This window comes from Pundamilia nyererei, unplaced genomic scaffold (genome assembly GCF_000239375.1).
Source record: "Pundamilia nyererei isolate P.nyererei 1_Seehausen unplaced genomic scaffold, PunNye1.0 scaffold00004, whole genome shotgun sequence".
NCBI classification, from domain to species: domain Eukaryota; kingdom Metazoa; phylum Chordata; class Actinopteri; order Cichliformes; family Cichlidae; genus Pundamilia; species Pundamilia nyererei.
This window is the reverse complement of record NW_005187405.1, coordinates 2,103,817-2,125,338: the sequence shown is the minus strand read 5'-3', so window position 1 is coordinate 2,125,338 and position 21,522 is coordinate 2,103,817. Positions and strand designations below refer to the sequence as shown.

The 21,522-nt window shown below is 42.2% G+C and overlaps 1 protein-coding gene across 2 annotated transcripts in view; it reads left to right on the top strand.

Annotated features, from left to right (window-relative positions):
• The first annotated feature begins 3,176 nt into the window (after positions 1-3,176).
• LOC102205091 (ephrin type-A receptor 3-like) overlaps positions 3,177-21,522 on the top strand; it is a 78,998-nt gene continuing 60,652 nt past the window's right edge. For both annotated transcript variants that reach the window (XM_005721114.1, XM_005721112.1), the window contains exons 1-2: positions 3,177-3,348; positions 17,203-17,267. In XM_005721114.1, coding sequence (XP_005721171.1) covers positions 3,234-3,348; positions 17,203-17,267 — 180 coding nt within the window. In that variant the 5' untranslated portion in view covers positions 3,177-3,233. The remainder of the gene's footprint in view (positions 3,349-17,202; positions 17,268-21,522) is intronic.

Sequence of the window (21,522 nt, the reverse complement as noted above, 5' to 3'; positions counted from 1 at the left end):
AAATCTCCCTCAGTTTGTCACCAGGGTGAGGCAGAAAACTCAATGCTTCAAGCTCTGCATGGGCAGATTCCTCAGTGCATGAGCCAGACGCAGCCACACATGCACATGCTCATATGCGCACACATGCCTCTGCCCAAATGCCAGCACCAAGCTGTTGCCCAAAAAGCGTTCAGGGTGTCACAATAGAGACATTACCACATGAGTGAGTGGCTTTGAATAAGGCTAAGGGTGTGTGTGTATATAGAGAGTGTGGAGGGTGAGCGGGGGAGCTCCTGGCAAGGCAGACGACCCTGCCATCACCTCTGCCCCCTTGTCAAACAAGCAATCGCCGCCAATGACACATGCATGCAGCACGCACTCCTGCTTCACTTCCTTTTGTGCTAGTCCGAGTCTGTAACTTCTCTCGGTTTTATTAGAAAGGGAGCGCTCCAACAATGTGTTTATTTGTTTGTAAGGAAACGGCACAGAAATAAGTTGGCTGGTTAGTGGACCACTGTAGTGAATCGCTGACCCAGTCAGGCTAATCAGGGTGAAGGGTCAGAATCTAGAGGTCAAAAGAGAAAGGAAAATGAATGAAAGAAGAATCCGTCTGCAAATAAATTACAGGTTGCAAAGAAATCCGTATTTCCTTGTGGAAATGCATGTGAAGTTAGGAGGGTGAAAAGGTGTCAGAACATGGAGATGCAGATACAGACATGAGCATAAAGGCATAAAGAAACACATGACAACATTTCAAACATTTGTTAGACTAGTGTCAGCTCTGTCAGTGGATTGTCACCGCATGTGTTAGCGTGTGTCTATGTGTGTCTGTGTCCTCGGCGTGTCATTATGCAAAACCAGAGTCTTCCACAAAGCATGGAAAATGGGTGTGTGTTTGGGTGCATGCATGTGTGCATGTCTGTGGTGGAGGGGGTGACACGAGTTTGAGGGGCTGTGTCACTCCATCGCTGCGGGAAGTCATGACAGCACTGTTTTGTCAGCGCATGGATGGCTGCAGCATCATGGCAGCAGAAGAAGCAGGAGAAGTGGAAGAAACGCGCGGGGATGGAGTGAGTAGAAGGAAGGGAAGATTTTTTCTTCTTCTTCTTCTTCTTCTTCTTCTTCTTCTTCTTCTTCCCACACTCAATAAGGAAATTAGGTCATCCAAGTAAAACCATTGCAAGGAACAAATCATCATCATAATTGGAGCCTTAACAAATGTGTGGAGGTGGTGGATTCACACACATACATACACACGAACGAGAGAAAAACACAAAAGCCAAAACACAAATGCAAAACGGCGCACATGTCTGGGAGGAGGTAAAGCAGAATTTCAGCATAAATCAGGGTATGTTTGACAGTTTTATAGCTCTTTCAGGAGCCTCATTTGGGATAGAAGCGTGATAGAAGAACGTTACCCGTGGCAAATATAATTGTGGTCATGGTCCTTCAATAAATCAGGGGATGGTTACATCACATTTGCCTGGAGGCTCCACAAGGGGGAAAAAATCCGAGCGCATCAGGTGACCTACAAGTCACCTGAGATTGCTTTAGTTTTTCTCACTGGGAATTCACAGAGGGAAACGTGCCAAGAATATGTACACAGATATGCTATTTAAGGAATAGTTAGTCTGTTTTGGGGGAAGTGCGGTAATCTGCTTTCTTCGTAAAAGGGTTACATGAGAATACCGATGCCACTCTCCTTTCTGAAATGTAACCAACCGCACTAGTTCAGCACAAAGCCCAAATGTAAGGAAAAACTCTAGCCTTTCTCTGTCTGACTCGAATCCATAATTATTAGGAAGTTTTATATTCTGAAAGCTCACATAACAAAGTTAGGTTGATGTAATTGAGAGTGCCATCATTCTTATACCTCTTAGCAATAAAGTAAATAAGCATTTTTCTTGGGATACTGCATTTAGTAGTTCCAATTAAGCCCTATTGCTAATAATATGAATTGAATGGCTCAGAATAATCACAGGTCTCATTTAACTGTTAGTAATTTTAGCTTTATATGTGCCATATTCTTGTGAAATGTCTGGTTTTCAGGGAAATAATTTAAAACCATGATTCAGATTCTGTATATGAATACAAACATAAATGGACACTCTCAGGAGGTGAAATGTCACATTTTTTTAACTTCAGGGGCACGTCCCACCAGCTCTGACAGTGGGATGTGCTAAAAAGTGGAAGATAGAAAGGTTGACCTTGCAGACTCTCAGCTCTTCCTCAGGTTTCATATGACAGGACAAACACATTATTTATTCATGTTTAAGGACAGCTTGCTCAAGACTTACCAACACATATACCCAGCCCACACATACATGTAATATGGGCTGAATAAATCTCCATAAGGAGATCTGTTGTGCATGCCAATGCTGTCTACTGCTGGCTGCTTCCAAAGCAACAATACCAGGAACTGGGCAAAGACACATGGAGAGAAAGAGGCCGAGCTGATACCTGTACAGTAATCACTGTGAGGCCACAACTCTTAACAAAATAGTTGACAGCATTTCCTACAATGTTACCCAAACAGTAATGAGATGACTGGCTTTGTAATAGTTTGCTCTGCCAAGGACTATTGTTCTGGCATTTTCCATAAGAGAATGATCTGGCATCATTTTTAATAGGCATAATTCACCCCTTAAACGAGGCCTCTTTGGGGTTTGCCAATTTGCTTCTATTTTTCAGTGCTTACAGTTCTCATTACCAACATAACTGGTGACAAATGTCAAATTATGCATTGCTATTAATATAAATGAGCTAAACAGTGAGCTAGATAAAAGTATCTTTGCTATAAATACATAATCTTTGAAATGTTCAAGATCTACGAAGTTGGATTTACAGAAATGAATGACGTTTGGTTTTGCTGTGACATTTCAGCCAATAATTATTCTTCAAGAGCAACTATGAAGGCTACTGCGCTCAGTTAGCTTTGAAATTTTACTCTGTCACTCGGCCGCTTGTAATGTTTTTTCATAAAAGTCAACATGAAGCCAAATCACATTATCATATGTTGATTTTTTGCAGTGTAATACAGAGTCTCCACAGGCCTTTTACATCACCCAAAAAGCCAGGCGGCTGATTGACAGAACTTGGCTGACTGTGGACCCTCCTTCCCAGCGTCTCCTCCTCTCTCTCTCTGCTCTCCCGTCCTCTCCTCTGCTCTCTCTCCCTGCCTCAATTGCGAGGCTGCGCTCACCGACTCGACACGGCGAACAGGGATGCAGCGAGGGCGCAGCGCAGCCTGAAAAATGGCATCACCACGCGTACTGTGGATCTATCCGTCCCTTTCCCTCCTGTCCTCTCTGCTTCTTTTCCACGCTTTTCCGCCATGCCGAGCCTTACGGAATTACCCGGAGAATGAAGGTGGGTTTTTGCCCCCGACGTGTTTCGTGGAGCTTTAAAGTCGAGTGAGTTTAGATGACTTGGTCGTGCGCTGAGTTGTTGGATGGGGAGCCCCATCCCGCGGCTCTCCACTCGCCGGCGAAGGAGCGGAGCGCAGCGGCGGAGACTCCCGTTAAGTGCTGCTTATAAATCATGCATAAAGGAAAGCGGAGAGAGGGAGTAAGAGAGACAAAAATAGTGTTCGTCACGTTTTTTTCTTTTCCGAGCATGCTGACATGAAATTTTTATGACATTTAAGCGCAGGCAAACCTGTCGTGTATCATCGAGAGGATGCTGAGGTCGACTTGTCACTTTGTGACATTTTATTAATCAGTGGACTATTTTTCCCTGCGTCAAAGAATACTAACTTATAATGATTATGCCAAAGCAGCATTGGCATCTCTGTCAAAATTCCTCTTAATTATAGATATCTTCATTATTATTACAGACTGATAAATGTTTTCTTCTCTGCCGTGGACTGTTGCCACTGCCTCAGTCTGCAAATGAGGAGCAGCAATTACATTAAATTTGTCACACGCTGCTGCTGAGCCTCTCTCGGTTATTGTATTAACATCGATGCTCAGCCTGAAATTAGCCAATGTATTTACTTACTAACTACTCCTGACTGCTTGCTGGGTTGAAACATGGGGGCTGGCTTGTTTAAAGGGAAGTTGAACTTGCACTAAATGGAGAAAACAGCAGATCAATGTGCTAAAGTCATAGCCAGAAAAACAAAAAACAAAACAATTATTAGTTTATGAAGCAGGTTATTTGGATTAAATTGGAAGTCTGTGGTGTTGTTTTGCTTGTTGGCTGTCAGACAGTCTGGCTGGAGATGATACAGCTGTGACTTGTCATCCTGTGAATCATTTTGTTCAGTGTTCCCCCAAAAGCTCCACTGAGTCTTGTTTTGAAGCTCAACAAAGCTTTTCTGTCACTATGAGTTGCCTTTCATTTATATTATTTTTCTCTGTTTTTTCTCAATCACTATCACACACATACACAGATACGGAGAGACCTCAACTCCAGGCTTACATAGATTAAACAGTGAGCTCTGGGACACTCATACAATGACAGGCCCCACTGAGGTTAAATGGGATCTCCTGTCTCCGGCTGACTTAACAGTATAAGCTGCGTGTACATACATTGCTGCTAAATGTATGTCACAGCCCGGAGGAGTTCACGCAGAACAAAGGTTTTGAAGGACAGAAAGGCAGCGGACGAGAGGGAGAGTAGAGATGGAGTGGAGGAGCAGGAGGGTTTTTTAACTGCAGGAGACAATGGATGTGAAGGAGACACTAACACACTGCTGAAATATTCAGTGGAGAGAGCACGAATGATGAAACCATCTGGAAGCCAAAGGAAACTCCTGTTGATTTCGATAAATAAACACAGAAGCATGTGAGCCGCTGTGAATGTTTGCAGGCACATGTGGATCATGTTCATGTGGGGTGACTGACGGGTCAGAGGGTTTTCATTACTTCTAAATGCACTTTTTAAATAATGTGCTACACGTTAGTCATCCTCCAGCCAGTTCCTGCTGTTTCAGACTGTTGGCCTAATTGGCACCTTTAAGCCCACTGCTCCATGTGCCGGTATCTGTGTGTGTGGTGTCTGGTCTGTGTGTGTGTATACATTCACCAGTGGGACAGTAATCCAACGAAGCCACTTTTGTCAGCTACTCTGTGGCTCGCTTTTACCTTTTGGCCTGCCAGTTTTCCTGCTGTGACCGCACGTGCTTAGCTAAGGGATTGTGCTTCTTTGTGCCAGTGTGTGTGTCTATGTGTGTGCGCGTGCGTGCGTGTGTGTGTACCCTGTGTTTGCCTATAAGTGTGCATACTCTCCACCCACGCCTCTCGGTAGTCGTGTTATTCCAGGAAATCTTCCCTCTGAGTCTGTCTCGTACTAGAAGCGAGGCTGTCATAAAAGGAGAGATACAGCTCTCAGGGCTCAATTAAGAACACAATCCCTTTGATAGACATGATAGCGTTAGCAGGAAAAATAGTGTTAAGCTGTCACAAAGCTTAGTTTACCACCAGAGCTATTGATCCGCTCCAAAATTGGTTGGCATTTACAAGAAACTCGGTTGTTGTAACAGAGGGCTTTGGTAAAATTGAAAGAAACGCTTGAAATTGTTGCTGTAATTGCATCTCCATGGGGCCCATAAGACTCTGCAGAAATGGGTTCATTCATAAATTGTGAGATAAAGAGTGAGAAAACTGGTCTGAAGGTCTTTGTTATCACCAGTGAACGGAGGAAAAGGACTTTGTGAGTTATTGCGCACCAGCAGAGGGAGCCCTCCATTCCCTCTGTCTGGACCCCGAGGGCATACTGATGTAACAGCAGGGTGGATGCTCACAGGTTTCCCCCCCTTGGTTGCCGTACCATCTCCCACCCTTCTTTGCTCTCAGTCTGTATCCTCTCTTATGCAGAGGTACAACATGTCTTGTTTCTTTTCTCTGTTGCTTTGCACCTAGTTCTCCCTGCGATTTTTTCTCTCTCTCATCCTTCTTGTGCCGAATCGTGCTGGGGAAAGGAGCAGACTATCACACCTTTCTATTTTTGTGTCTTTCCTCTCTGCCTCTAAATTTACCTCCTCACTCCTAGAAAATAAGGAACCCCGTGCTTCTTTCCATTCCAACTCTGGATGTTGATTTAATTTCATATTAAAGCGTAAATCCCTGTGCAAGTGGACGTACAGATGAATTAACCGAGGGGGTTTTTTTTAGTCTTGAGGTTTACTGTAATCTGTAATTGCTCATGGGAACGCACTTGAATCTTTTTTTAAAAATTGAATTGACCTTAGGGTGCTGCGAGAGACTGCTGTATTGCTTCTTAAGGTTAACACGGAGGTGAGCAGTTAGTGCAGAGGCAAGCATATGTAAAGCATGCCCTCTGTTTCCACACACACACACATTCACATTATGATTCACACAAGATCCTGACTGTGGTATAATGTTGGGTCAAAGGTCTCATCTGGTTTAATTGCTTTAATCTATAATGGCTGCTTGTAGTTATCGGCAGAACCATACCTCACGATGTGCCGCCGCGCGCACGCGTGTGTGTGTGTGTGTGCACGCGAGAGTCCATGAGATTGTTCTGCTCCCATGTAACAGCCATGACCTTGGACAGAAGAGGATATAGATCTCCTTTCTCATCAGAGAGCAGCAGAGGAAAGCAGCAAGTGCGAGCACCCTCCTGTTTTTCTTTTCTGCCTCCACTCCGAGCTCGCTCTAATCCCGGTCTTTTATATCTGCCCTTCTCTCCTTTCTATCAGCCTCCCTCGTGGCCTCCATCTCTTTGTCCCTGATTGTTTTTATCTTTTGTTTTCTTCTCCTCTTCCTTCTCTATTTCTCTGACCTCCAGTGTAACAGTAAGGTGGGAGCTCCCGTACGCTTTCTGTAATCAGGTGGAGCTCCTACAACTGCTTAACAAAGGCTCACACGCGAGCGCGAATGGATGTGTGCGCACTCGTGCACACACACACGCGTGCACACACTCTCCCACACTTATCCTATCTTAATGCATGGCTGGGGGGCAGTTTGGTGGTCTCGGTCCAGAGAATAGTGGCACATATTCCGGGGGCTGGCTGATAGATGGGGTTATAAATACAACTCAGTGACAGAGAATGATTCTGCTGTGCGCGCTTCACCTCATGGACTCATTGTGTGTGAGGCTGTGTGTGTTTAAGTGTGTGTGTTTAAGTGTGTACGTGAGTGAGAGAAAGGCTGAGAGACTGGGATTTTTTTTAAAGTGTGAGACAAAGCAAAATGCATAAGGAGAACAAGAAGAAAGACAGACGGGGGAATGTAGTTAAAAAAAAACAGCTGAAGAGCTCAACCATATCTCTGAGCCCTACTGAGCAGAGCATCCATAACAGCACCCACAAGAGCCTTTGTGTTGTGTTATACTTAGTCATACTTAGTCATCGGTGGCTAAGAGGGTTTGTATTACACTTAACCTAGTAGTTTTTTAAAATATTATCATGGAGTTTCGTGGAGTTGCTTTTTTGATGAGGGTCTGACGAGAAGACTGAAATCAGTGTCATGTCTCTGTGCCAGGCATGAAGCCCAAGCCAGAAGCTAGCCAGCTTAGCTTAACTCCACTCTGGTCTGACCCCCTAAACCCCCCCAAATTAATGCATTATGTCTGTCTGTATTTATTTTGTTTATTTTGTCTGTGTGTGTAAAGTCTAAAAATGGCTATGCATGATACAGTAGTGTCGCTGATGATCTCGGTCTCTTAGTTAGGTCACTGCCAACATGTAGTCCACCATCATTTTTATTTACTGGGATTTATGTGTGTTGTACAGATGTGACTGTGGCAGATGTTCTTCAATCTATTCCTTTAAAGACAGAAAAATAATTTTAAGTATTCATTAAGTTTCCATTCATGTTACAATTCAGAACATTATCACTCCCCCCAAAACAGCCATACCTTCTTTTAGCACTCGGGTTTATTCATGTATGAGAAACAAGATATAGATCTTTCAAGCAGCTCTTAAAAAAAGACAAGATAAGGATCTGAATTATGAATGCCATATGCATATTTCCTGTGTATCCATATGTTTATTTTCACTTTTGGAAACGATATGGGCTGTTTTTGTATTTTATATTCAGAAGTGTTGTGAGACAGGAGATTATTTTTATCTTAGTTCCCACCACGGGGATGAATATGTGCAAGTCTCAACCAGCTGAGGCTTGAACATGAACAGTTTTTAGGCTTGAATGATTCCCTTCGGATGTCGAGTTCATTAATGTCAAAGGAAACCTTCCTCGGCTTGCGATGTGTGATGGCTGCAGTGAAGTTTGGCTATGTGGCCCCTCCCCCATTTTCTGCCACCACCACATCTGCTGACCCCTTCCCCCTCTCTGATATGAACAAGCCCTTAACTGCTGGTCAAATTACTGATCACTGGGCCTTGACTACCATCTACCCACCACCCTCAAGCTCTCCTTCTTTTCCCTCTAACTGTCCTTCCTCACTCACACACACAGCACACCCCTGGCGTCCTTCGTCCCGGATATGTTAGTTTTTGCTTATTTATTTATTTTTGGCTAAATTGAATTAGGTTGTTTCCGTGTCTCCTCACTCCTTTCTCTCTCTCATATTCGGTCTTTTTTGTGGTTGTTGCTGCGGCTGTGAAAGCCTACGTTAACCAGCTTTGCAAGCAAACATCTTAGCATTTGGTTCAGTCGTTGATGCAACATCTTTACTGGCCAGTGCTTCAGACTTTTTTCCTTTTTTTTTCTTTTTTGTGCAGAGGAGCGGCTGAGAGCAAAACACCTGGAATGCTTCCAGAAAATACTGACAGCTACCCTTGAATTTGAAATGGATCAAATGTAGTTACAGTGTCTTTCCCTGTTTTAAACGTCAAACAGCATTTGCTGAAGCATTTTAACTTCAGTCGTTTTTTAGCTCCATCTGATTTTTCTGTTTGTCACATGAAGGCGCTGTAACAGATACGCAATCTGCTAGGCATCTACTGTGCGTGTGGTAAAGACAAACAGTGATGTGTGTGCATGTGCTGATAGTTGGCCGGGTGCAACATCAGTAGAAAACCTGGGTGAGCACGCTTTAATCTGACATGTGATTTCCTCTGTCTCGACTGCTGAGGATCACCCCAGAGATTCCGGGCCAATTTGCCCTCCTGTGACCAACCACTGTGTGACAGCTGCCTGTCTCTGTGTGTGTGAATGTGTGTGTTTGTCCTCTTGTCTGATCAACAGGAATGTCTTTAAGAACTAACAGGGCACAAAAAAAAAAAGATCAACAAGAAGCAGAAAAGCAAAAAAGGAGAGAAATAAGCATGGAAGTGTTTGCAGATGTTGTTTTTTATCAACAACAAAACAGAAGAAAAAAAGCATTTTTAAATCCGTGCCACAGTGTCAGTGTGTGTGAGACACATGTGGAGGCATACAGCATGTGTGGTTGTTTCTACTGCAGGTTATTTCTGAATTTTCAGGGTCTCTGGTTTACGTTTGTTTGTGTGTGCACATCACTGTGTGTGTGTGTCTGTGTGTTTGCCGTTCCTTGCCCTTGATGAGTTGTTGGCATACTGGTGGAAGAAGCTTATTAAAGAAAACAAGTGTCTGGATCTGACTGGGTGTCACACTTCAACCCCGTAAGCATTCGACGAGCATGCACAGACGAAGCCGTGCCCTCACGCTCGCACTCCAGAGCCTCTTCAAGCGACAAACTAGGGCAGTGCTCCTGTCATAGTCTGTCAGAATATCATTGTTTCTGTCCTGCTACTGTTTCCAGTTTGTGAAATAGCAGCGTAGGCTAATCTGCCCTCTGCTACAATGTAATTCCAAAAGTGCAAGCTGAACAAGCCGAAGTTTATCACATACTTGAATATTTTAATATTTCGGGGGGATTTTGCATGATATGCCTTTTAGGTTGCTGGAGCTTTTTTTCCCATTCAAATCTCCCCTTTTTAAAAATAAATTTAAAAAAACTTCACAAAAGTCATTGCATTGAATTGGGTTTTCTAAAACATTGTTTGACCTTATTCCTGACCTCCTCATAAAATGTAACTCATGGCTGTCATCTCAACCTGCTGACTCACTTATGTTTCCCAGAATTTTTCAAAAGTAGAACAAGAGGCAGAGCCTTCAGGTTTCAGGCCCGTCGTGTGGAACCAGCTCCTAGTTTAGATTCAGGAGACAGACACCTTCGATACTTTTAAGATTAGACTTACAACTTTCCTTTTCATAAAGCGTATAGTTAGTGCTGGATCGGGTGACCCTGAACCCTCCTTTGGTTATGTTGCAATAGGCTTAGGCTGCGAGGGGCTTCCCATGATGCACTAAGTGTTTCTTCTTCACTCTTTTCTTTTCATTCCTTGTGTATTTCTACACTACTACTATATTTATAAATAACAGTTAGTAAAATTTGGCTCTTCCTCCCATAGTTTGCCTTTTGTCCCGTCTCTCTTCTCTTTTCTCCCTCCCATCACTCCCAGCAGGTCGTGGCAGATGTTTGCCCCTTCCTGAGCCTGGTTCTGCTGGACGTTTCTTCCTGTTAAAAGAGAGTTTTTCCTTCTTACTGTCGCCAAGTGCTTGCTGATCGGAGGGTCATGTGATTGTTGGATTTTCTGTCTAATATTGTAGAGTCTTTACTTTGCAATATAAAGCACCTTGAGGCAACTGTTGTTGTGAATTGAAGCTATATAAATAAAATTACATTTAAATGAATACATTTTTACTTGGCAAAAGGTGATTCTGTATTATGAAAAGTTCTCCCTACAAAAGGTTTTCTGTCCTTTGTCAGGTTTGTTTTTGAGCAGATGGCTTGATTTGAATGCAACAAGCCTCTGTGTTTGATTTTGCTGAATCACTTTAATAGAGAAATTGTTGCAGCTTCACGATAAAGACAGAGCGAATGAATGCTTTTGACGACATGGCTTTGATTAAAGCTGACTTAATTTTGCGCCCGTTGATGTGTAGTAAACCAACATAAGTTATTTGAACAGATGCATAGTGGGAAAGCAGCAAGAAACAGAACTGACTTAATGAAGGATCGGGATTAGAATTTAAATCAAATCAGCTGAATTATTCATAGATCCATTCGGTTTGCAGACAGTTATAAAGAAAATATAACATTCTTCTTCTTAGGATTCTTTCATAAAAGAAATAATTAAACGCCACATCCATAAAGGGCACAGAATATTGCCTGAAATGTAGTAAAAACTTTTCCATATGTGACATAATGATGTTCATGTGTCTGAGTTATAAAAGGAAAACTGCTTTTAGCTCATAAGGTTAAAACAGACCATCGAAGCTATGAGGTAATCCATTAAAAATTTATAGTGAACGTCGAGTGACTTAATGTCTTGTCATTGCTGATTATATAATAGAGATATTTTGAACGGCATCCACCACAACAGAGTGCTGCCCTCACAGCTCCAACTTTTATCTTAACATGCTCTGCATCCAGGGTGCTCAGTACAAATAAACCTAAATACTTGACTCTATTCACCGTTGCCTCCGTGTGGCATTCAATGGAAACATAAAAACAGGGGAAAGGGATGTTGTGTATAACAAAATGCCGGGAAGTCACTGGAGATAAGGATACAAAGGATATACTGTATCGCTCAGTTTTAATAAAATGGCATGAGCGCAAGGATGAGAGAGCAGATGGAGAGAGAAAAGCACAGAGCTGATTGAGAACCTCTAGTGGTTTGTGAATGACTGGAGAGAGGGCTGATGAAAAGACAGCAAGGGTAGCAGTCTTGGTGTGACGCCAGTGTATTCCTAAAGTTCAGGGCTCAAGTCTTCCCACTCCTTCATCCTGCTCTCCATCAGCTCATTTGTTGCCCTGACAACGCTCTTACTCGTTGAACTGCACTCTCAGTGGAGTGGAGCGTGGATAAAGGTGTGTGTTTTGTGTGCATGCTCTTTTTTTTTTAGCTGTTTTATGTGTTGAGAAATTTGTCCTGCATTCTTAAAGCCTATTGACATTTTGTTGAACTCAAAGGAATGGTCCTACATTCTTGGCTAGCTGTTTCCCTGTTTCCACAATTTTTGTTGCGCTAAGGTAACAGTTATTACCCCTTTATAATATAGCTACACGACGACTGATTATGGAAGTTTTCTACCTGCAAAAACACTATCATTCAGTCATGTGGGAAATAGCTAAGGCAGACTATATATAAAAGATGGAATTAGTCAGTTTACTGTTGGTGCTAGGACCATACTGTTTGTTTGATTGCTTGTTTTTTAAGCCTGTGATGATCATATTGGAACTGGCTGATTTTATGCAAAATTCTAAAAACTTCATTCAAGTGCAGCCGCTGCTTGCTTAAGCTTCGCAGCATCTCATTTATCTCCCTTTAGATTTTTTCTGAATTTGCAATTGAATTTATCAGGTATGTTTGAATTTGCAAGTTGTGATTAACATTTTTACTGTAACACAAAACAGAAGCATAAAAGCCTGGGTTTTATATTTATAGAAGGAGAAGACAGTGAGATATCAGCATATTTAATGTAGTGTCAGCAGGACTCTTCAGGATCCACTAAGCCTACTCGTTTTAGTTTAATATGATGTGTTCTGAGATGAAAAGGATCTTATAAACTCATTATGTAGTCACATATTGTCCTGTAGATTGAGTCTGTGTGGTGGTCTTATTGTGCAGTCTCTCTCTTTGTGGCACTGGCACAGTCTTAAGGTGTGTGTGTGTGTGTGTGTGTGTGTGTGTGTGTGTGTGTGTGTGTGTGTGTGTGTGTGTGTGTGTGTGTGTGTGTAAGCATCCTGGTCTCTTTGTGCACCAGTCTGGCTGTTGGCAGTGCTGTTTGATTCTTGGCAGGTGGATCACAGCTTCTTGCAGCCCAGCTGAAGCGGTGGATACCATCCAGTGAGCGAGCGGTCGAGAGACCTAAAAAGACAGCGGATAAGAAAGAGAGAGGAAGACAGAGAGAGACAGACACCACAGAGGGAGGAAGCGGGAGTGTGAAGGAAAAATAGACAGACACAGAAGGCGATGAAGAGACAAAGAAACAGAAAAAAAAAGTTTTGCACATTCTCCGCATTGTTCTATAAGTAGTTGCAGTTTCAGTGTTTTACTGATTTGTACAGGAATTTCTGATTCACAAATTCACACCCTCCACCCCCACCTCCTCCTCATCTTTCACTCTCAGAATGTAAACCTCACAGTCTGGTGTTGAAAATCAATACGACAGCTTGTTTCTCTGTAACAAAACAACTCTCACAGTAATAGGGTCACATGTGCACGACTACGGATCTGTGCACTTGTGTCCCCTGACAAAGGCCTCAGGCAATTAAAGTAATGTTTGGGTGTCCGTGAGCGAAATTGTTGGGTCGCCCGGAAGGCGTATTGTTAGCCAGAAAGGTTGGGAAAAACCTTCTTAGTAGATGTCTCTTTGCTTTCACATGGTCTCTCCACACTTGGAAGATGTTCAGCTGTCATGTTTAGATGCTCACGGCCTGGAGATTGCCTGTGCATGTTTGTGTGTGTATGTGTGTGTGTGTGTGTGTGAGAGAGACCAGTCATTAGATCAAATATGAACCTGGTCTGAGTGACTGAGTGATGAGCTTTGAGTTTTTATTCTGGGTCAAGGCAGGTCTTGACCAGGCTTAGATTTCACACTCACACACAATTCAGGCAATTTCCCCTGAGAAGGGGAAGAAGAGATAAAATGAGACATGATGAAAGTGTTTAGATAGACTGAGGTGTGGCCTTGTGTTTGTTTGGGGAAGACTGGAATGTATTTACATAATTTCTCTGCATCTTTGTCTTTGACACATGTCACGTACAGATACACAGCCATGCATACAGTATAGTCTGTACATGCTGGCTGTGTCAGCAGCCAGGAAACTATACCTAATACATTATTGATGTGTCCAGTCAATGATTACAAGTGATAAGAGGTATTGACAGGTGTTGGGAGAAAAGAAAAAGTGTTGATCTGTAGGTTTATGTGGTTGTGTTTTCCCAGTGGGCTGCAAAATGGCTTTAAAGTAGGTCTATGTATTGACCTAGTAATGCTTTAGCTGACTAGACAACAATAAGACATATTTTGCTCTAATGAGAAAAAAGCAGCAACTACAAAAAACAAACAAAATTTAAAAAAAATTCACATGTTTGACACAAAATCTAAATTGGACATAAAAAAGGATTATTTACAAAGACAGAACATTTCAAGAAGTTGGATTTAATGATGTTTGCTACCTGCAATTTAATGCTAACTGCTAATACCAAAAATGCATATCATTTTTTGTGCTTGAAATAAACAGATTCTGGCTGTGTTTAGAAAATAGTGCAACTTGTTCGTTTTAAGTTGCCTGTAAAACGAACCAACACTATGAGCACTGTTTGGATATTGTGCTTATATGCTATATAAATCTGGCCCCTAAGATGTTAACTGGTAAGTTTTAGCATTTAGCTGTTTGCTAGGCTAGGCTAATTCCATACACTAGAATAATAAAAGTGTCTTAAACCTGCTGCCTTTTTCAAGGTCACCAGGTTATGGAAGTTTGCTCCAACCTTTAAAACTATTATTCAAGGGTCATTATCTCACAATTTCAAACTACATATCTCAAAAGTTTGACTTAATAATGCTAACTTTTAAGAAAAAAACTCAAAATTTGGATAATGACATGAACTTTAACTTATCTGTGGCAGAATCAAGTTTTAGACTAGGGAGCTTTTACAGGACAGTTTGGCTGTCAAATTCCACACATTTCAGGTATATATTCCACAAAATATTATCAACGTTTTTTATTCAGACAGTTCCTTTGGTCGAAAGCAGTTGAGAAAGAAAATTAATACAAAGTGACCTGTATTTTATCCAGACAAAGTAACTTATTTATAGACAGACATGGTGATTCAGAATTTCAGTTGAGTTAATTTAAAGTTTTAATCTTCCAATCATCTGCACTGTGTTGTGGAGATGAATGGTCTTTTTTGTAATTTGGGTGAATTGACCCTTTATAACTGTCAAAGGTACTCAGTTATATTCTCTGTGAAATACATAAAACGGTACTAAAAGAAGTGAATCACAGAGAATATCACATAATTCATAATTGCTTGTATTTGAAACAGGCAATTTTGCTAAATTCCTTGTTGATAGGAAGCTTTTATCTTCGCGCAGAGATATGAGAGTGTGGGGGAAAATAACGTGTGTGTGTGTGCGTGGATGTGTGCCTCTTTGTTGGATTCTGAAATCATATATTATTATACTATTATGTCCCATTTCTCTGTGCCACTCCAAAGCCCATGAACTGAGCAAAGCAGTCTAAATGGTCTTTAGTTCCTCTAAATACACCATGGGCTGGAGGCTCCGTCTGACCTTTCGCTGCGCAGCACCTCTCCACCACTGTTTCTGTCTCATCCCTCTCATTTAATCTATCTCTCTCTCACCCCGGCTCCACTGTGCAGCGCCTCTCTCTGCTTCATTATACCATGCGCGCTACTTTCTTTGTGGCTGTTTTCTCACTCGCATACCGCTTTGTGCAAGTGCAAGCAGACACACGCAGATATGTGTGCTATGACACGCGCACAGTGCACATATATATACACGCATTATTACAGCATGACACGCCTCCCTGCTGTCACACAGTGTGCTGAGCTGAGGGGAACGGCTGGGTTTCAGTTAGAGCTGAGGAGCAGCATGAGCACAAGAAGAAGAGAAGGGAAGGAAAAGAGGAGGCTGGACCAATTTTACAGTCCCTTTGTTATACCTACTAGCAGTATGGATACACAGAGGGCCTTGTAAACAGACACGTTCAGCCCTTTTCAATTGAGCGATTAGCCTCATTTGCATTCAAGAGAGCAAACTTTACAGTAGCGGTAAATAGTTTTTCCAGGTCACTGCCCCTACCTTATAAAAATTGGAGTGAATATGAAAGTGCGCTGCTTAAGAGGGATGCTTCTTGTTTAAATTGTGTCACATCAGCGACTCACACAGCTGATCTTGGATCTGTGGATTGAAAGCATACATTCAAACCTTTTCACAAAGGAAGGATAACCTGTGAAGCACACACAATATGAGAGAGAGCGAAGAAAGAGCAAAGCAGAAGTCTCTGCAGATGGATACTGATTAAATATTGATGGTCAGCAGTGTTGAAGGCTTGATTAGGACCTGAGTGAGCCAAGAATGAACAGTGCCGCTCATCTATAAATGCACTAACAAGTACCACGACCATATATCTGTGGTATTAGCAATTTGGCGATACATTGGTATCAGCCAGTATCAGCATTTATAACAGCTGATAAATGAAAATTAAAAACATAAAGAAGAGACACCCTTCAACCATGTTATGAGCATTGATGTTGCATACTTTGCCTGCAAGAGGGCATGCTGCAACTTCTCTGCAAGTCTGGAAGAATTTGGCACCGCATAAAAGAGCAATCCATGAAATGTTGTGCCATATTTTCTTAACAGGAACTCCTAAACAACTGCACATTACAAATGTCGGGGAAATCTGCAGGAACGTGTCTAGAAGAAACAAAAATATGATAAAAATGTATCAGACTTTGAAATAATTAAACATCAGTATGAGCCTTAAAAGTCCTATATCGCTCAGGCTCTACTAACAAGTGATAAACACACACAGGTGCAGAACCGTGCTGTGCAATTTAAACAGGTTTTCATTGTGCCTCCCATAGGTCAGCCTGCCACAGCATCTTCTCACTTTTCACTCTCACCTTCCTGCATCCCCCCTCTACTTCCTCTTGTTATGCAGAGACCACACACTGGAAACAGCACGTTGAATTCAGAGTAAACCAGACATGCACATGTCTTCAATCAACAACAAATGTACTTAAAATAATGCATCAAAAGGCAAGCAGATTATTATTGTACTATTCCTGCACTTAACAGCACAATAATCTCCTTCTAGCCACCGACTGAACTGAAGTGAGCCTTAAAAAATATATATAACATGTAACCAGCATTTTCGTCTGACTACTCACTATATTGTCTGAAGCCAATTTCAACTGTAAATACAGTCTTTCTTACGGCTTCATTGAATGACTTTGTGTCCCCTTGAACTGGAACAGCTGCAGCGCAACCACAGTAATCTTGGAGTTAAAATTATAGGTTCACCAGTGCTTCTGATTCCATTGCTGGTGTACTCCAACACAACAAAAGATGCCCTTGTGGAACACATTTTGAAAGTGTCTTTGTGGAAAACTTACAATGCGACATAATGTTATGTTATGCATTCAAGAGAGAAACATGCCGCACCATGTCTGGAAAACATCAGTCGTTCTTTAAGGAGGCAGGGATCAACAAATGCCACAAAAATGTCCTGTATGTGTCTGTTAACATTTTCTCTTTTTTTTTTTTTATCTTCCTTGTGTTGTCACAGTTACTTTGCTGGACTCAATGTCAGCTTTGGCCGACCTGGGCTGGGAGGCTTATCCTAATGAGGGGGTGAGTACCTGCAGTGTGCAACACACACACACATAGATATATATGATCTGGCACAAAATAAGATGTTATGTTGGCTTGCATTATTTCAGGGGAAGAGGTAAGGACTCAAAGCTAGCAGGAGGACTGGAGTGTGTGTTTTAGAGAGCACTGGGTTCATAAGCAGTCCTTGCTAAATCGGGAGTTTTCAGTGGGAATTTACAAATTATTTCTGCTACGCTGAAATCGCTGTGGTGCTGGAGCCTGCATTTAATACAGGCTGCGATTTTTGGGATGGAGTGAAGGGACACGATGGGGGGAGTAAATATTCCTACATAAGAGGAGATGGCATATGCATCCTAGTGTTTCTGCATCGTGTACATGTGCTTGCAGGGTGGGTGTGTTGCATAACTAGACTTTCTTGGTCATGGGGGACCACGGGAGTTTGGAGTGCAGCTATCATGAATCAGAGCAGTGAGAAGAGGAAGAGCATATAGAGGAAGAATGAAGAAGTGCATTCAATAGAGCGGATTCTGTATGTCACTGTAGTGCAGGGGCTGTTGAATGGCACTGAATTAATTCTATTTCCTCTTGAGTCACACTTCTCTCTCGCTCGTCTTCCCTCTCCACTATTCAGCATCAGTGTGTTAAATTGCAGGATGCCACACGCGGTTTCATGGTTGTGTGAAGTGGAGAGGCAGCTGATGTGTGCAGAGCCAGGCAAAGTTGTTTTCTCAGGCAATCAAGGGTATCGAGTTCGCTTAATTGAAATGCTCTTATTGTGCGGTCATATTGTAGATGTTTGTGATTGTTTTTATTTTTTCTGCGGTCCCTGCAGAAAGAGCAGAATGTGTTCCATCTGTGGCTAAACTAAGCAGGTCAATCTAATTTAAGTTACTTTTATTGAATATGTAGTTCAGGTTGGGGTGAACACGTGTTGTTAGTTTACCCTCAAAGAAATGTGTTGGCTGGAAAGTGAAGCGTACCCCATCCTGAATATCTTTTTTTCATGGACTGTCAGATGGGGAGACGCTGGTCTCCACACAATACCTGTGTGAAATAAATACTATAAATATAGCCTCCTTTTATCCACCCGAGACTTTGCAAAAATAAAAGTGTTTAGAGTCTTTACTTTTTATCTGCTTCTTTAATCAGATCACGGAAATTAGTTTGTAAAATCTTTTGCTTTCATTGCCCATCTCATGCTGTCGTTTGATACACAGAGCCGACGTTATCTCCCACCTGGATCGCTCTTTTTCATCTGGTAATTTAAGAAAATATACAAGTTTCTACAGTGAGCTATGATGTTGCCACAAAAATAAAAATCTATTCTTTATTGACGTTTGAGGGTAATCAGGTACAGAGCAAATAAAAGGGAGTGCAACTGAAGGACTCCTCAAAAATTAAAAAACTTGAGACTTGCAAAGCGTAGCCACTATAAATCACCCGAAATTCAACAGTTTAGTTGTGGCAAACTTTTATAATTGATAAAAGTAATTTTATTTGAAGCCTCTGCCTCACATTACTTTTCATCCCACTTTGTACTTATCCGCTTAAGCACTAAGCAAATGAGCTTGAAGCATAACTCATATCAGCTCTTTATGATTTTGTTTTTTGTTACTTCTTTTAATCGGTTTTCTGTTTTTTCTTAATTTGTTTGGTTGAGAAAAACTTTTAAGGCAGGCCATGGGCCAAATTACTGCTTTAAACCTTTTAGTCCAAAGTTTTACAGTTGCTGAATCTTTACTTTTCTATTTCATTGTGATGGTCCTTGGAGTAAAAAATGCATTTACCTTGCCACCTATCCTCAGGGAAACCAATACGCCAGCACTGTTTAAGTCTTCACAGTAGCTCCTGGCACAGTTTGGCCTTCTACTGGAAGTTTATTCTTACAAGATCCAATAAAGCTAAAAATTTCTTGCCACAAGAGCTTACTGCTTGCAATTTCTGCACAATTCAAGTCATGGACTGTATCTCTATTTGTAAAACTGCAAACTATCTATTTAATTTTCAGCTGGTGGCATTCAACATAAAAAAAAAACAGTATAGAGACCAACAAGGGCTGCCAATCGTGCTGGCAAAAGTGCTGTTTGTTTATGATGATTCTGCATATGTCTAAAAATGAATGTCGTAAAGATTTACTAACTTGTGTAGAAGAGAAGTAATAGATCGATAAGAGACTCAGAGAGGAGAGAAAATGTGTTAGGGTGGTGAGAATGCCTTGTGTTTTATATCAGGGGGATTATCTAGTTGACCTTTAAGCTTTAAACCTGAGGATTATTCTCAGTGAGAGGCAATTCCCACCAATATCAGGCCAATGTCTACCTGAATTAGTCCAAAATCACACTTGACCCTCACGGGTCACGCTTAATCCGAGCCGTGCAGGGCCGGATGTGGCTGAGACTGAGTGGAGCGACCCATTTATGTCACCACAAAGCAGTGAGGGACACAAAACAGATATGTCTTAATGATGTTTGAAAATGGGAGGCCCAACTGCCTCTCGGCTTCCCCAGAGGCTCCCCAGCCCTCACTGGTCCCCTGACATAAATTCTCAACTTTTTATCCCCTACCCTGTCATTTGTCTTTCTTTTTTTTTTCTCCCCCTCGCTAAGCCAGAGCTTGTTCCAGAGTTTGGCGGCCAATTATGTCCTCATAGGTGTACCCATCAGATGATTGCAGAAGGAGGGATGTTATGTTAAGCCGGTGAATGCTTGAATCTAAACGCTGAGCCGACGTCTCTGCTTCACTTCAAAGCAATCAAGCTGGCTCTGCGCTGATTGGCCGAGGTGATTAAGAGTTCAGGGAGGAGGGTTTCAATTTGAGCCAACAAAGCCCTGGCAATAGTTATAAGTTGTGTGTGCATGTGTGTTTGTGTTTGTGCACTTGCATCTTAAACAAGAAAGCTGAAGCCCTTGAGCCTATCCCAACGTTTCCTCAGTTGTATTTTTAGGAGACTTTCTCTCAGTTGTGTGACGTATCTGTATCATTAGCAAATTAGCAAAGCCCGGTTGTTCTCAACTTCCTAAGCACACCTGCGCCTCACACCCAGCAGAAGTGACAACGAGCAGACTTTGCGAGCAGGGAAATAAGTTGCTCAACAGGAAGTGGCAGCAATCCAGCCACTCCAATCTCTGCCTACAAAGAAATAAACAAAGACATTATAAAGCCCTTTTTATCCCTCAATGACTATTCCCATAAATGCTTTAATCACCTCTCCCCGGGGACTCAGCTTTGTGTGTTTGTGTGGGTGGGTATGTGTGACCGTCCTGTGATGTCCGACTGGTCTCCGCTCTGCACAGATGGATCTATTTAGCTGCCAGTCGTGCCTGTTATTTACCAACATTCATTCCTCTCTCTCTCTCTTTCTCTCACTGTGTTTCTTCATTTTTTTTCCTCCCTCGGTCTTACGTTTTTGTTCTTTCAGTTGAATCGAGTGCAGCTGATCACAGCGAGTCTCAGCCGCTGCGTTTGTAAAATCGTCGAGCTGTAATACGTCCTTTATGCTGTGTATAATCTCCAACTCTTAACTGCCTGTCAGGTCAGGGACATTTGTGTCAGCTGACTGTAGCATCTTAAATAATCCTCTGCTTCTTCTTCTTCTTTTTCTTCTTATTCTCTTGTTTTCTTCTTCTTCTTCGAATTTCTCTGTCTGTTGAAGTACTGTTAAGGTCAGGATCAAGAGAGAGCTGGTTTTGTTCAAGCTCCAATTCATACACAGTAGAAGAGGCTGTGGAGATTAAAAGCATCTGAGCGCACAGGAGAGCTGGCGAGTGAGCGCAAATGTGTGTGAGAATGTGTGTTTTTATGTGGCTCTGTTTTAGTGCTCAGGACTTCGAGGTGAAATGCGTCAGGCTTTTGCCGGGTTGTTGGGCTGTCACATCAGATTAACCTCAAGAATTCAACCTCAGCTTGGACTTCGCTTGTCTGAAAGTTTCTCTCTGCATTTTTGCTGCTTACTCGGCTCTTTCCTTGCCCGTCTCTTCTTTATTTCTCTGGACTTTTGGGACATGTCAGAGATAATTGGTGTTTACCTTGGTGGGTCGTGGTCTGGGTCCACTGTTGTTTGATTTTGCACAGGTTAGCGTTTTTGTGTATACTGTAGTACGGTGGGTAACGAGAACATGTAAGTAACTCTGTGCTCGTCACTCTGGAGCTTAAAGGCTTCAGCCTTAAGATGATGACAGGAGCTCAGAACAAAGATGGTGGTCTCTTCATTCCCAGCCACAAACTAGAGCCTATCCTGTGTGTGTGTGTGTGTGTGTGTGTGTGTGTGTGTGTG